The sequence below is a fragment of the Haliotis asinina genome, chromosome 14 (genome assembly GCF_037392515.1).
Source record: "Haliotis asinina isolate JCU_RB_2024 chromosome 14, JCU_Hal_asi_v2, whole genome shotgun sequence".
Classification (NCBI taxonomy): domain Eukaryota; kingdom Metazoa; phylum Mollusca; class Gastropoda; order Lepetellida; family Haliotidae; genus Haliotis; species Haliotis asinina.
Window position 1 is genome coordinate 35240787 of NC_090293.1, and position 16350 is coordinate 35257136.

The following is a 16350-nucleotide window of genomic DNA, read 5'->3' on the forward strand; positions in this document are numbered from 1 at the left end:
ACTTGCTCCTTCTAGGGATTCAGCATTGCAGGGACGGGTTGGCAGTAGGGAAAATAATGTGGGTCATGGACCTATCCTCACATGCAGCTGAGGTGTGAAGTTACTACACGGGACACATTTGTAAAGCAAGGCAGGTGTGTCCTCTCGACTTCACGTTTCATGGTTTCAACAGTTTAAAAAGAGCCTCTTCGATCTGGTGGTTCCACAGTGTGACACGCAATACAGTGTGTCATTGCTTTTGCAGCCAGTCACCCGTTTACTTGGACCAGACCTACAGCGACTGGATATAGCTGAATGTTGCAAAATGCGGCGTAAAACAACAATTGTTCTCTTGTTTCCTAGGTACTTTCTTTACTGGGGTATTTCCTCAGTGAGTGAGTTTAGTTTCATGCCGCACTCAACAACTATCATGGGTCGATGTCATGTTGATCGAACCTCGGTTTTCTCGGTGTGTGTACCCAGATTTTGAACCTAACATGGGTCGATGTCATCTTGATTGTTCCCCTATACCCGGTTTGGTGTACCCAGATTTTGACCCCTTGGCAATACAACACAATCAGTCACGTGACTTCGACAACACAGACGGGTGAATTCAAACGTTTAGTGTGTACAGCCTCATACAATGTAAACACATCTAACGATATATCATAGCGCTGCACTTCCTCACGCTCAGAAGTAACAAGGATGGCGACGCTCGTTTGTGTGTGCGTCCTCTTGTTTACAACAGCAACAATTCAGGCGGCCACGTCGCCACACATCGTCTTCATCGTTGCTGACGACTTAGGTAAGACCACACGAATTATGAGTCAGATTTGTTGTGAAACATTAACATGACAATAGTTAAACAAAACAAGCGGTCATTGATCAATTTTAAGTCATATAAAGAGATGTGTTCATAGTCACAAACTACAGACAGTCTAAATACTGCCACTTTTGTAGCATAAAACATTTTTTCCGCCACAATTCTCTTTATTTCGATTATTTACTCGTTACTTCGAGTATTTTCTCCTTTCTTCGAATATTTTCTTTCAAAAATTTATTTTCGAAAATAGTCGGCCCATGGGTCGATGTCATCTTGATTGTACCCCTATACCCCTTTTCGTGTACCCAGATTTTGACCCCTTGGCACTACAACTCAATTAACTTCGGGCTGCTCGCGATTTGATAGTCACGTGACTTCGACAACACAGAAGGGTGAATTGAAACTTGAAATTTCGAGTATTTTCCTGTTATTTCAAATACTTTTTCGTTGCTCCGATTAATTTCTCGTTGGTTCGAGTATTTTCTCTTCGCTTCAAATTTCAGTCAATAACTTGAAATTTCGAATATTTTCACGTTACTTCAAGATTTGTTTTGTTAAAAAACTTGAACTTTCGAGCATTTACTCGTTGCTTTGATTTTTTTCTTAACATCTAAGTTTGATGAATCGAGCATGTATAGTGTAGGAACAAGATGACGCCCTCATAGTCACAGCCTAAGTCACGTGTCCATGGATACAGCAAAACATAAAATTCATATCTGGGTATGACCATCAAATGGCACATCTGTGGATCATACTTGATAATTGTGCCAAATGTGATGAAGCTAGCATGTATAATATAAGGAAATCTGCCCGCATAAGGTGGCATATTCATACCCACAGCCTAAGTCACCTTTGGGAGGAAACCGCAAACGATTTACAATCACGTTCTCGTATATTAGATTGCTAAAAGACACATGACATGGGAAATCTGTAGATGAATTATACATCACTCGTTTTCGTGGATATTGATGGATACATTCCTCGAACAATAGCCTGACATTCGTCCCATAACTTTAATTAGTTTTAATTCTAGTATTTGCATTTTGTTTTTATTTAGTTGTCGTAGCTTTCAACAGAGTCATTGTTTTCGTCGTGAAGTTGTAATGATGCAGACGACATACACTATAGGGCGTGCGTGCGAATTATGATTATATATTATATAGGCAAACTATAAAATGTCTAGATGTTACATTCCTGTGATACATTCGCAGATAGCTTCTTTTTATTAAGTTTCAAAATGCATACAAGTATGATTATAAAGTAATTAGGATTATGAGACCAAATATAAAGACGTATGTTGACAAGTGTCTACATACTGGTGAGTGAACGTTTACAAACCAAGTAAATTTAGCAAGTGACGAAATTTATCGCGCAGTATTTTTGGTTTTCTAACTTGATGAAAACAAACCAAAATCTCAATAATTCAAATGGACTTTAGCCCGTAACTTCATGATTTTAAAAAATGGCGGCGCCCTGCCTGAGAATGAATGCTATTTAAGTCTGTTTTCACCGACTTACAAAATCAAAATTACTTTCTACTGGTAGTAAAATATATATTGTATTGATGGGCAATAGAATTTTGCATGACATTGCTTATAACATAACAATTTCACTCTTGGAAGCGAGGCGGGGTTCGATATAATATTACTTACGATAATATTGTCGCTTCGACCACAACCTCGCTTCCGAGGAAGAAAGCCTTTTACAATGTATTCATGTAAAATCCTTTTGGTCAGCAATATGTAGTAAGCAGTCTTAATTTTATAAATACGATGAAACTTGAACTCCATTTTCTATCCTGGAAGCATGGCAGGGGGGCGAACCTTCCGATTTAGTCTATACCACAGGCTTCCACAACGCTCGCTTCGCTCTCACAAACAACCAATTTAAGCACAAACTACGGGGTCCGATGGAAATCTGTGCATATTGACACCATCATCCGACGCCAATGAACAACTGACGGCAACACAACAATTCAGCATGTCTTTGGTGACGTCGAGAAATCAGTAAAATGACGAGCTTCCTACACATTTTCTACATAACTAACTGAAAATCGTTCCTTCTATGATGTCACTGCAGGGCTCTGGCGACAGAGTTACGTAGCCAGGTCCTGTCTGTGGTTTCGTTTGCGTGCGAGAGAGAAGAAGTCTTTCATGTGCAGTGGTAAAAAGAGTACCAAAAATTGAGTTCATTCTTTCTTTAAAACAACACTTTTTATGGTTGGTTGCGTAAGGCTTAATTAAGCTGTACTCTTGAAAATTACTGTATGTGCCCAGATAGAAAAACAACAACAAAGGTTTAGAAAGGGTTATACGACCTCTGGCCATATGAAACTTTAAGTATTATTGAAAATGTAATTTAATATTTTCAGTAAAACGTCTTTGCGTAAAGGAAAGTGCTCGCCATTGCATGCTGTATGCGGATCGAGAGTGGAAGGAAACCAATTCATACTGATATTCATACCAAAATGGTATGCTTTTTGACCAGATTAACATCAATCAAACCCTCAAAGTTATTTCTCATATGGTATCATTTCCCAGTTAATGTCTCTAATAAATCACCAGATAATAGAGAGGTTGAACAGCGCTACGTGTACCAAATTAGTCGAAGCAACGAAAAAATAATTAAAGTAACGAGAAAATTCTCAAAGCAACGAGAAATTTCTTGAAATTTCAAGTTTTTGACAGAAACTTGAAGTAACGAGAGTATACTTGAAGCAACGAGTCAGTCTGTGGAATTTCAAGTTTTTGACAGAAACTTGACTGAGCGAGAAAATATTCGAAACAAACAGAACTTAATCAAAGCAACGAAAACAAATAATTAAAGTAACGAGAAAGTACTCGAAGCAACGAGCGAATACTTGAAATTCCATTTTAAAGACATTTGAAGCAACCACTAAATACTCGAAACGACGAGAAAGTAATCGAAACAACGAAAAATTGTTTGAAGTAACGAGAAAATACACGAAGCAACGAAGAAATAGTTGAAGCAGCAAGAAAATTTTCGAAGCAACGACATTTGTCTTGAAAAAAAATAATTATGCTACAAAAGTGGCAGCATTAAGTTTTCGTATGAAATACGCTAACGTTTAGTCCACTGATATCAATAATTTGGATGGCAACAAATAACCCCATACAAACTGAAAAGAAGCCCCGACACTGCTTGGAGATTCATGGGAAATCTAGACTTGCTTCATTTAGGGCTTTAACATTGCAATGACTGCGAGACTGTTTGGAAAATAATGTATTTTAGGGACTTTGAGGATGAAACATTCTTTAACTGTAGTTGAAGGGTGTTGTTATAACCTGGGGGTCATTTGTACAACAAGGTGTTCCCCACGACTTCTCGTTTCATGGCTTCAAGAGTTGTTAAAAGAGCCTCTTCGTTCTAGCTGTTCTACCGCGTGACAAGCGACACCCAGGGTCATCGTTTATGCAGTCAATCACTTGTTTACTTCCTTTATAAGGAATGAACGCCACCGCGATGTAGCTGAATATTGGAGAATGCGGCGTAAAACACCATTCAACTGTTTTCTCGGTGCTTTCTCTACTCGGGTATGTCCTCAGACTTTGAACCTCTTATGGGTCGATGTCATCTTGATAGTACCCGCATACCCAGTGTGTGTAGCCAGATTTTGACCCCTTGACATTTGAACACATCTGCTTCTGGTGGCTCACGTTCACTTGAGAACTTTTGAGTATGTACAATGCGACAAGACAGTTCTTTTGTACACCCTTTACACAAAGTCGCGCTTACGGGAGATCAATAGGCACACGAATCTAACACATTGCGGAAATCAGTAAGAGCTATGTTTACTAGGTCAAAATAAAAACTTAACATTACGTATTTGTAAACAGAATTAAGAATTGTTATAGCAGGCAGTTTTCGGGTATCATAAACATTAATCCCCAAGTATCGACACAAGAAAAAAAACACAACACCACAGCAGATTTAAGTCAATCCAAACATCGGATTTAGCACAATAGTGCTAAAACAACGTGTTTCTGACGTGCCACTGGTCACGTGATCTTATAATTGCACGTGCATTAGATCGCACATGTTCTAAACAACTGTACAAAACACTTTCAGGCATTATTTAGAAGAGCTAATTCTTAGCGCCTCACAAATGTGCAGCCTGAATGTGCCGGTGTCACGATGGGAGCGGGAACGTCAGAAAGTGGCGTTGCAAGGGCAATTGGGTTAAGCCGTCAGACTGTTTATGGTTTACAGACTTCACTGTAACAAACTGGCACCACTGTTGATCGCCTCAGGTCATATCCACCACGTATGACGTCCGAGGGGGATGGCGGTCAAATAGTGTTACGTCACCTGTTTCGACGATCATATCGCGGAACCATTTTGACACCATTTAGCCTTTGCCATGGGCACAACGACACCTCCAATGGACAAAGAGAGACTGGAATCATGTGGTATTCAGTCATGGTTTGGGGTGCTTTCTGTGGCATTGCCCGTTCCTGACTTCTTCTTATACTTGGCAGCCTTAGTGCTGTAGGTTATCGCGGCCAGATGCTAGCACCCGGAGTTATTACATTAATGACAGCACATGGTCTAGCTCTGCACTTTCAACATGACTATACCAGACTCCATACAATCATTACCTGCAGAACGCAGGAATCAACGTTCTTGGCTGTCCGTCAAGGTCATCTGATCTCAGTCCAATCGAGCACATCTAGGATGTTCTTGGTAGAGGTCTGTGCACTCGCAGAAACCAACACCAGAATTTGCAGGATCTTGTTGCTGCCTTGCAGGAACAATGACACAGTCTCCCCAGTAGCGTGTTTACAAGACCGCGCTACATCCTCATGGACGACAACGCTCGACCACATCGTGCCAGGGTCGGTGATGTCTACAACTGCATAACTCTATAGGTACTCAGAAACGCTGATACTGCAGAGTGAAACGATGTCCCTTTGGCAACCATGGCAACCTTGTTGAGAGCATCAGACACGTAGCTGTCACCGCATCACGTGCAGTATATAACATCAGCGTTACTGAGAGACTTTGGGACAATAAATTTGTTTTCCTGATATCTTGACGTTTCAGGTTTGGTCAGATACTCTCAATTAGATGAGATCTGATTCATTATTCGGCACATCTCATTTGTAGTGCTTCATAAAGCCCCCACTCAAAAGTTCGTCAGATGAACAAAATTTGATTCTTGCCCTTTAAAGATAATCGTATATAATATGTGAAGTTAGTGAAAATACACCATGTTTTTATTTGAGTTGTCTGTTCCTTCCACGGCAGGATGGAACGACGTGGGATGGCACAACCCCCAGATGCTGACACCAAACTTGGACAAGTTGGCAAAAACTGGCGTTATCCTGAACAGTTCCTACGTTGCTCCCGTCTGTACGCCGTGAGTACAACTGTTAACTGTAGTACACCTTTGTGATTCCTCGTTGGACGCCTTGAGTACCTCTGTTAACTATATAATACTGGTACACCTGCTTGATTCCCAGCCAAGTGAGTATGGTTATGCCGCGATAAACGGCATGCGCAAACATTAGCATATGTGTTTGTGTTGCAGGTCTCGGAGCTCCTTCATGACAGGGATGTATGCCTACCACACCGGGCTGCAGGTGCGTTGAACATGTCATATCATACACATCACTCACAATCAGCTGGTCCGACACAGACATGCCACTTACAGTCAGGAGGTCCGACACGGAAACGACACTTACAGTCAACGGGTCAGACATGGGCACAACACTTACAGTCAGCAGGTCCGACACATTCACAACACTTACAGTCAACAGGTCCGACACGGACACGACACTTACAGCCAGCAGGTCCGACACATTCACAACACTGACAGTCAAAAGGTCCGACACAGACATGCCACTTACAGTCAGGAGGTCCGACACGGAAACGACACTTACAGTCAACGGGTCAGACATGGGCACAACACTTACAGTCAGCAGGTCTGACACATTCACAAGACTTACTGTCAAAAGTCCCGACACAAACACAGCACTTACAGCCAGCAGGCATGCATATATTTAGTGAAAAACGTCATGCCATAAATGAAAATGATCTTGCACTGGAACTGAGTTGAGTTCATGCCTTATCCTCCTAAATCTTGTTGCAGCACTTGGTAATCATGCCAGAGTCCCCCGCCTACCTGTCCACTAACTTCACAACACTTCCCCAGAGACTCAAGGAACAGGGATACAGCACACATATGATAGGAAAGTATGTACCCCCGATTGATAATTGATTTGCCTGAGATATGCGTGGATCAATCGTTTAAGGGCTGCAACTATGCAGAGTTGCCCCCCTTAAGCCCAACAGCATTTGACACTCGTTGCTATCCCTTGTATAGTGGCCATCATGGGAAGGCTGGTTTTCCCACAAAGTATCATTAGTGGAAAAGAGAAATAAAAGACTTACTACTGCATAGTAACAAATGAGAATGATAAACTCCATACCTAACTCAGTGTCTACGTAAACCGCATACAAAACACTAGCGCATTCCCCGGATGGAGGCTGAATATATTTCTACGCGGCGTTTGACCAATTAATGTTTCGTACGAATACAGATGGCACCTAGGGTTCTGTAACTGGAAGTACACCCCAACCTACCGCGGTTTCGACAGCTTCCTGGGCTACTACAACGGTGCTGAAGACTACTACAGCAAGAAAATGAGAGGTAAGAATACTAGGTAGCAGTAAAGGTCTAAATGCACCTTGGTTCTCTCCGCAGAGTGAGTATAACTTTACGCCGTATGTAGCAATGTTTCAGCAGTGTCACGGGAGCAGGACACCAGAACTGTTCTTCTCACATTGTACCCACGTGGTGCGTATCGTGTGGTTTCGTGAGCTCAGGTCACAATTAGTTGAAGCTAAGCAAGCTTGGGCGCGGAGATTTCTTGGATGGATGACCGTGTTTGGCAGCATGAAACCTTAGAGGTGTTAGACTTAGACTTCAGTCGTGCCCCACAACGAAGCATATGAGACATGAGGTCTAATCTCAGACAAGCGAGCTTGGTCAAAATTGCCTCTGTTCAACCATCGGAAAATGGGTACCCGCTGGGATAAGTCATCCAACCATCAGTCTTCTAGCGCCTCACATTATCCGGGATTTTTAATAATCAGATAAGGATTTTGTGATGCGCCGGTGAACAGCCTTCAGTTTCATACCAAGCCCCATAGAAATCGATTATGGTAGTACTGTTAAGTAAGGGACATAGTTTGAATGTCATGTCTCAAACACATCTCAGCTGATTTTCATCACTTCTGAATAGATACTTGACCAACTGACCTGTAATTTCAGGTGGAATTCTAGCGGACGGGTTAGACTTCCGGGACAATAAACAACCCCTGCACACAGAGGAGTATTCAGCCGTAAGATACTAACACAACAGTTTCACTGCTTATATGTCAACTGAAGGTTACTGGTCTTGCACCCTACCTCTAGCCCCATACATGAATGTTGACAGGACAATATTCTGAATTCCTTCACGGTTAATGCCTTCGGTAGGTTCCCTCACAAGAGTTCGGATTTATATTCATATCACAGACTATGATCTCATAATCGGTGTTTCATACCTGATCAACAATTTTCGAAAACTGATTTTGTATTTGTCCTGATTACATATCCCTTGATGGACGTGTTTCTGAAGGAAGTAGTATATGTTGCAGCTTAAGATCATAAATATTTCTTTCATAAATGAATCTGGTGAATTTCCGGCATTGATTGTAATTTTCTTCCAGAATGTTTACGCCAGAAGAGCAGTGGATATCATCAAGTCACACAACCAGTCCAAGCCTCTCTTTCTCTACCTCCCCTTCCAGTCGGTACATACCCCTATAGAGGTAGGTCAGAGTAATACTAGTCAGCACAACCCCCATACAGGTAGGTCAGGCTTATATTAGACAAACAGCACGACTCCCATACAGGTAGGTCAGGGTAATATCAGACAGTCAGACAACCCCCCCTTGCAGGTAGCTCAGGATTATATCAGACAGACAGCACAACCCCCATACAGGTAGGTCAGGGTAATATCAGACAGACAAGCCCCTTGCAGGTAGCTAAGGGTAATATCAGACAGACAACCCCATTGCAGGTAGGTCAGGGTAATATCAGACAGCACAACCCCCTTACAGGTATAGCTCAGGGTAATATCAGACAGAACCCCATTGCAGGTATCTTAGGGTAATATCAGACAGTCAGACAACCCCATTGCAGGTAGTTTAGGGTAATATCAGACAGTCAGACAACCCCCTTGCAGGTATCTTCCGGTAATATCAGACAGAAAGTGGCTGTCCCCCCATTAAGTAGTTATATAAGCTATGGCAGACAGTTGGGATCATTCAGTTTCAGCAGACAGCAGATTCGTGTGACGATCATAGTAGGTAGTGTATTAAAATGATTTTTAGCAGTGAACGTAGACAACACGCTCATTACACTACAGTCACAACTAACCAGTGGACGTTTCTCGCTAAACGACGAGAATCACAGTTCACAGCGGGACTGATGATGATAATAACAGTGATGATGATGATGGATTTGTGGTCTGTTCCAGGTACCCAAACGCTTTGAAAACATGTATCCCAATATAGAAGACAAGCAGAGGCGCCAGTACTGTGGTGAGAAAACTAGGGGACAGGTGAAATTTGAACACCACAAAAATTTCATTCTGAATTACTGAATATTTATCGACATTTTACATGAGAGTACCATTTTGTACACACGCTGAACTGAGTGGGGCGGTTAGCTATTTTGGGCCTCCATATTTAAAAAACAAAACACCCCCCCCCCCCCCCCCCAAAAAAAAAAAAAAAAAAAAAAAAGACAAAAAAAACCCCAACATGCTTACAAAATTGGGGTGGGAGGGGTGGCAGTCATGGGGGTCACTGATTTAGTACATGACATGTATTCCATAATAATCATCATATCATCACACACGCACGCACACGCACACGCACACACAAACACACCAGCTATAACCTTGTAACGGTCGCTTAACTAGTTAACTGTTTGTGATACATATTTTATACAAATACCACTTTCATGAGTACATCAAGCACTTGTCAAGATTCGCAGAGAACAGTACACGTGTAGAATGACAACTGTTACTGGTACGGCTTTGGCTGTCTACAGAATGTACTGTAGGCAGGAGGACGCTAGCTTCACACTTAACCATGTTCAATGTTTGCAGGTATGGTGTCTGCCCTGGACGAGGCGGTGGGGAACATCACTCAGGCATTGGAGGACACTGGGCTGATGGACAGTCTCCTCCTGGTCTTCACAGCAGACGTAATGTCCTTATATCCTGGCATGAGGTTGTAGGGTAGCCTAGTGGTTAAAGCGTCATGCTAAAAACATGGGTTCTATTCATATCCTAACGGTTTCGTTCACTCTTTTCACAGCGTTATTTCATCAAAACCGTTACATTAGACCTGATTTGGGAATTGTCTCTCACCAATATGACTATCCTACTGACATTTCATGTACACAATATTTTCTAGAACGGGGGCCCGACATATACTGCTGCCAACAACCTCCCACTGAGGGGGTCGAAGACGACGTTGTGGGAAGGGGGCACCAAAGGGGCAGCGTTCGTCTACAGTAAGACCTTGCTCCGGAAGTCAGGATATGAGAATAATCAGTGAGTATAATCTAGCCTCTTGTCCACTGTCAGATACCAAACTTTGCAGTCATGCATGCTGTGACAACAACATTCACTCCGATTTGACACAACAAGCGATTATTGCGATGGGTTTTATACTATTTAACAATTCGAGCTGAAGAAACATTTGTGTCTTCACGTGTCTTAACGCGGTCTGTAACTATACTTTATTAATCAAACCCGAAGCTAGAAAACTGGTGGTTGAAAGCATGAGTATAGATCCGCAGCGTGGGTATATGATGACACACGATTAGCACGTCACATTGACAACTAGAACCTCGTTAGTGTGCAGTTGCGACATCATCGCGTGGTTATGGGGATTTCCAGAGAAAGGAAGGGTTAGTAGGTTGGGAACAGTAGGCAGGTTTGCACACATTTCTACACAAAACTGACCCGTTAAGGTCCCAGGGTAGAACAGGCCTTCACCAACCCATGCTTGCCATTAAAGGCGACTAACGGGATCGGGTGCTCAGGCTCGCTGACTTTGTTGACACCTGTCATAGGTTCCGAATTGTACAGATCGATGCTCATGTTGTTGATCACTGGATTGGAATATTGATGAGTGCGGCGTAAAACTAAACTCACTCACTTACTCTACACAAAACTACAAGACGGCGTCTAGTTATTGTTACCTTGACCATGTAAGGAAAGGTGAGCTACAGTCCCCAGCTTGTTTCCCTTTCAGGATGATCCACGCCTCAGACTGGTTCCCGACATTTGTGCGGTTGGCGGGTGGGCAAGCAGGTAGGTCCAGACAGGGCTACCAACATCATTATAGTCTTACCCACGTGATTTAGGGTTATGGGTTAGATTACTAAGAATGCCTAGATGCAAATGCCCCAAAACATTAATATGTCCTCGTGTAAATATGATGAATGGGGCAGTAAAGAACGGGCATCGCATTTAAGATGGCTATTGTTTTGTTAGGTTTGAACCCATGCCTGGTTTACCTTTTTCATACAATACACGCTTAAAACACGGGCAGACATTTTATACTTGAGACAGATTCCGGCTTTATGGCAAGACAAGCTTAAAGTTATATTAAGTATCTCAGATCTATATATATATATCTCGACCTTACTAGCTCGAAATCATCGGTTAGTGACCGTGCGTAGTTAGAGACACCCGAGAGTAAAATGTGAAGAGATGATACTGCCTCGACCTTAACAATACCTCGATACAAGCTATACCGAGTAGTGTGAGGTGCAGCTACCAAAGTTCAGATGATCGCACGTAATCCCGTCTGTTTAACCTGTTTGTTTGACCAGGAGGTTATAGTGAGTGAGTATGGTTTGGCGTCGCTTTTAGGAACACACCAGAAATGGTGCTTTACACAATGCATCCACGTGCGGAATCGAACCCAGGCTTTCAGCGTGAGAAGCCAACGCAATAATCACCACCCCCACCCCACCCCCCCAGGAGGTTATAGAGTTGGAGGATATTGCGGAATTGCTTATATGGTTAGTCACAATAGCACTGTGAGTGATGACATGTTTGGTTTCTGTTAAACAACAATAAGATTCGAGGATAGACGGAGTCGACCAGTGGAAGACATTGAGCCAAGGGGAGCCTACTCAAAGGACCGAATTCGTCTACAACATAGATGAAATTTTTAAGAATGGCGCAATCAGGTATGGATAATCAAAACATCTATATTAAGTAAAGTAATTGTCTAACAGCGAAATATTTGGGTTAATTTTCCAATGTAAGAATATCACTGCAGTGCACCAAAGCTCTGACTTAGAACGTGTTTCACATTAATGGCTCCATGCCGTGCGGGACGTGTTTTATTTAGTTATCCGTGGCTCTTGAAATATACCTATAATTTACAAGGGTTGGCGACATGAAACTAATAGAGGGCTCCCCTGGTATCTTCAACGGGTGGTACCCACTGCCCCGGGTGACAAAAGAGGATGCCGACTTCGACCCGGAACTTCTCAGCATGACTGATGCCACCAGCGACACCTATATCTACAAGCTAATGAAAAACCACTGTGACGGTGTGAGGAGAACGAAGTACCGACTGTTTAATATAACGGGTAAGAAGTCGCGGCAAGATGAAGTACTGGCGTCCTTCCTGATTATCTCTTATTAATTGCTGTAGACATCCATGACATTCGCGCCTTATTCCAGAAGATTGCTAAACAATGGCCGATAATGATGGAAACAAGTGATGATGGCGGTGATGTAGTTTTCGGGCGATTTGTGCCAGAAGTAGGATCATCTGTTCGATGATATGTATTAAAATTTCAAACGACCATGTTTTTGTTTAAAAATAAAACAAAACAAAACAACAGAAATATCACACAAAAATATGACACTCGTTCAATAAAAAGCAGAAAATTAAACTGAAAAAATATGAAAACGATTTTAAAGCATTGTGCATGTTTGGCTTAATATTGCTACTGGACGACATGTGCTTAGATTGTCTCATTTGCCTGATGCAATATATAGCCCTTTGGATTGAACCATATAAGGATGTTGGGCTCCAGTGTTGCAGCAACAGGGCATTAGTATAACGGGGACACCCCGAGGTACGAGGTAGTACTGAGCTGTTTCAGGTGTCTTAACCCTGCACTGGAGTTGATACTTCTTTATCAGCAATACTTTTGAAGACATTAAGTGCTCGGTGGCCAATACGAGACCTAGTTAAAACACCTTCACCACATCCCTTACGATGACGAATTTTACAACTTTGTATTACTGAAGATCAGAGAGTAGATATGTTGAAACTGGCGTCTTGTGAATTATCTCCCTTGCCTCGGACAGTTGCTGATGTTTTTTCGAAAGCTATGCATCCATGATCATGATCAGATGTTCCTGTCACTCCAGACATAACCGGGCGCGTTTATAGACGACCCAGTCTCCCGTGCCACAAGCTAGAAAGTAAGGAATACACCTCGAAGACTCTTCCAGCGTTAGAAATTAACTTCGGTCCTCAGGCTCAAACCCGACAGAAAAAGCATTCGGACCCACAGCTTATGTTTTCTGAAGATCCTTATGGCTGACAGCTGTTCTGATCCTTATAACTATGCCTATTATTTTCCTGAAAATACTATTCATTATTTTCTTGTTTTTATCTCGATCAGTTGTCACATACTTTTTTGTTCGCTGGGAATTACTTATATTGTAGCTACAATACAGGACCTACACTTTCTGTTCAGACCACAACCTTATATGGTCCTGAGTCCTTAGGGCCTACAGCGTTTCGGGTTAGGGCAAACACTGGACTCGCCAGTATCCACACGGATGGATGAGTCGAGATCGCCATCACCAGCGCGAATATTGGCGAGGATTTTACTGCGTTTGAAACTTTAAACTTTAATTCCGAGTGCATCCAAACACAGCAATATTAATATTGTCGTGCAAAATCTGGGTAGCCAGTATAGAAAGCCAGGTGGCCAATATAGAAAGCCAGGTCACCAGTTTTATAAAAGCAAATGTTTCATCAGAAAATGTAGCGTTGTTTCTTGTTTCAGCTGATCCTACTGAGCACTTCGACCTGGCCGAAAAGTACCCGGATATCGTGTCTCAACTTAAAACGAAGCTCGACATCTACAAGAAGTCCCTACATCCAGCATTTGACCCTTCGTGGACGTTCAAAGCGAATCCTCTGTTTTATGACGGTGTGTGGAGCCCGGGCTGGTGTTAGTTCTGAACCGGAAAGAATATGTCAGATGCTGACGACTATTATCTTAAAGGAGGCAGCAGCAAGTTGACTTGACCAACAAAAAGTACAAATTACTTTTGAGAAAAAGGCCTGATTATTTTGTCCCAAATACAAAGTGTATTAAACAACCTTCGGGTGTTTCGTTTTCAAAACTATCCCCGGATGTCTCCACCTTCCTCTTTTACATTTCCATCTCTGTGTGTTAAATTGAATTTTGACTGCTTCGTCATGAATGATGAGTCCCATCCCTTTGCGTAGGTATTTTTAAGGAACTAGGAGCTATATCTGATAAGTTGGATAAAATGTAAAATTATGAAAACGCCGAATTTCCTTTCCGATGACAAAGTTCTAATTTTACAATCCATGTTTGTCTATACTCCCTGCTGCCCTATCTGGGTCTGGTATGATATTCTCTGTCTGCAAGTGTCTGCTCCCGTGTCTGCGTGCATGCATGCGTGCAAACAGTTGTCCATGTCATTGTATCAAAATGCTTATAGACTATTGTTGAAACAGGATTATTCTCTTCATGTTTGTTTCCATTATTAATGTCGGCTTGTTTCCACCCGACAATAAACAACTATTGAAAAGACAAAGTCAAAAGTTGTAGTTTCCGTTTGTTCCCAGTGTCTGTGATTCTGTCATTGCCAATCAAACAGGCAGGCGCTCAGCGTTCCGATTTTGTAGGCCTGATAGGCTGTAAAGCTTTATGTATATTATATTTAGATAGTATTGTGGGTTTGCTGTCTGTTAAGAACAATCAGTAGTCCAGGAGGAGACAGGTGAAAAATCTGATGTCGTAGCCTCCTAAGTACTGATTTGGTTTGATACTGTTTTCAATTAGTATGATGTCTTGGGCTCATGAAAAGGCCTGTAATACTACAGACCGTCACCATATACATAGGATACTGCTGTGAGCGGCGTTCAGCAGGAAAAAGGCAATCTCACACCATACGTTCGAATTTGTAAGGTTTCATGAAAACGATAAATGACTTGCCCATGAGTTCCCCTATCCCGTACTGAATCAGTGAGTGACTGTTTCGGATTTCATTCAGATGGTCTGTGATATCTCTATTAAGTCGGAAGGACCAAAGTGAAGTGACTACACACCTCGCCGTATACGTGACAGGGGCGAAGCTACCATTTAAATGACCTGAGTTTACACCTGCAGTCCAGGAGGAGAATTTCAAAAGGGGCCTAGAAATAGGACTTCGTAGCCTCCCTTCGTGGTATCAGTTGTTTTTTTTTCATAGGCCACTTTATGTGATGGGGGTCTGTGAGCATTTTCATGACATTTGGTTTGCTGCCCGACAACATCTCAAAGTTAATCATGGATAGTTTTACTACTATCATTCTGACCACTTTCATTTTGACTTTTGTGCATTGGTAAAGGATGTATAACTTTTTTAATACATATTTTTGCTTTTGAAAATAATCGAAATGACCGCCATTTTGGCCGCCATCTTGAATTGTTGTGTGTTGCCTTCTCGGCAGTTAAACTTACATGACAATTAACACAGAATGTGTCCAATTTACATCCAATATTGATACTTTTGATGTTTTTGACAGTTGTCATTTCTAGAGTGGCGACTTGGGCACAAAACAAGTAATTGTGTATGGTCATGTCGTGGTAATATAATGCTTATTCAGCTTATATGATATACAGCTTATTCTTTGAGACAGGGGATTTTATCGATTCTCCGACTTTTCATGATAATGTGTGGTGCTGATTTAATTATTAAAAGTTTACATTATTCTTGTAACTAGAATCAGTTGTTTTTGTTTCCTGTTTACTTATAGAGTGACAGCACGTTATATGGATATGGAATTGTTTCATATTACCCAGAATTCAAACTGACTGCCAAGATGACCGCCATTGCAGTTTTACTACTTATACATAGCCGAGGACTAAATTTGTACTGATATATAAAACAAACAATTCATTTGGGGTCATATGTTTAACACAGTATAGAAACATTTTTCAGTGATATTGTTAATAAAGGCTTCACATTCCTAAGATTTGTGATGAAATAAGATCATCCAAAGTATTAGAAAACTATATGATCGATAACTGTGTCTAAGCTCTTGTTGTAGCTATTCAAACGGTCTGTCACATAACTCTTAATCACTTTTGATACATTCAGAAGCTTACAATTAACTCTTCTCTTCACTTTCTTTCATATCATTTGTTACATCATGTCAGAATTGGGCTCATCTACAAGCCA

The 16350-nt window shown here is 41.7% G+C and overlaps 1 protein-coding gene across 1 annotated transcript; it reads left to right on the forward strand.

The window, feature by feature from the left end:
- Positions 1 to 552: 552 nt before the first annotated feature.
- On the forward strand, positions 553 to 15888 carry LOC137261054 (arylsulfatase B-like). The gene is made up of 14 exons (XM_067798720.1): positions 553 to 784; positions 6071 to 6182; positions 6354 to 6405; positions 6915 to 7018; positions 7366 to 7475; positions 8100 to 8170; positions 8540 to 8641; positions 9352 to 9415; positions 9988 to 10085; positions 10298 to 10437; positions 11144 to 11202; positions 11978 to 12089; positions 12292 to 12497; positions 13938 to 15888. Exons 1-14 carry the CDS (start codon positions 685 to 687, stop codon positions 14108 to 14110), a joined length of 1503 nt encoding a protein of 500 aa, XP_067654821.1. The 5' UTR covers positions 553 to 684; the 3' UTR covers positions 14111 to 15888.
- The last annotated feature ends 462 nt before the right edge of the window (positions 15889 to 16350 follow it).

Excerpts from the sequence above, each read along its gene's own strand:
- LOC137261054 (XM_067798720.1), top strand. The coding sequence starts at position 685 with ATGGCGACGCTCGTTTGTGTGTGCGTCCTCTTGTTTACAACAGCAACA. Across the intron at positions 6,183-6,353 it reads GTTGCTCCCGTCTGTACGCC|GTCTCGGAGCTCCTTCATGA; the intron begins GTGAGTACAACT and ends TTTGTGTTGCAG. Across the intron at positions 10,438-11,143 it reads TCAGGATATGAGAATAATCA|GATGATCCACGCCTCAGACT; the intron begins GTGAGTATAATC and ends TTTCCCTTTCAG.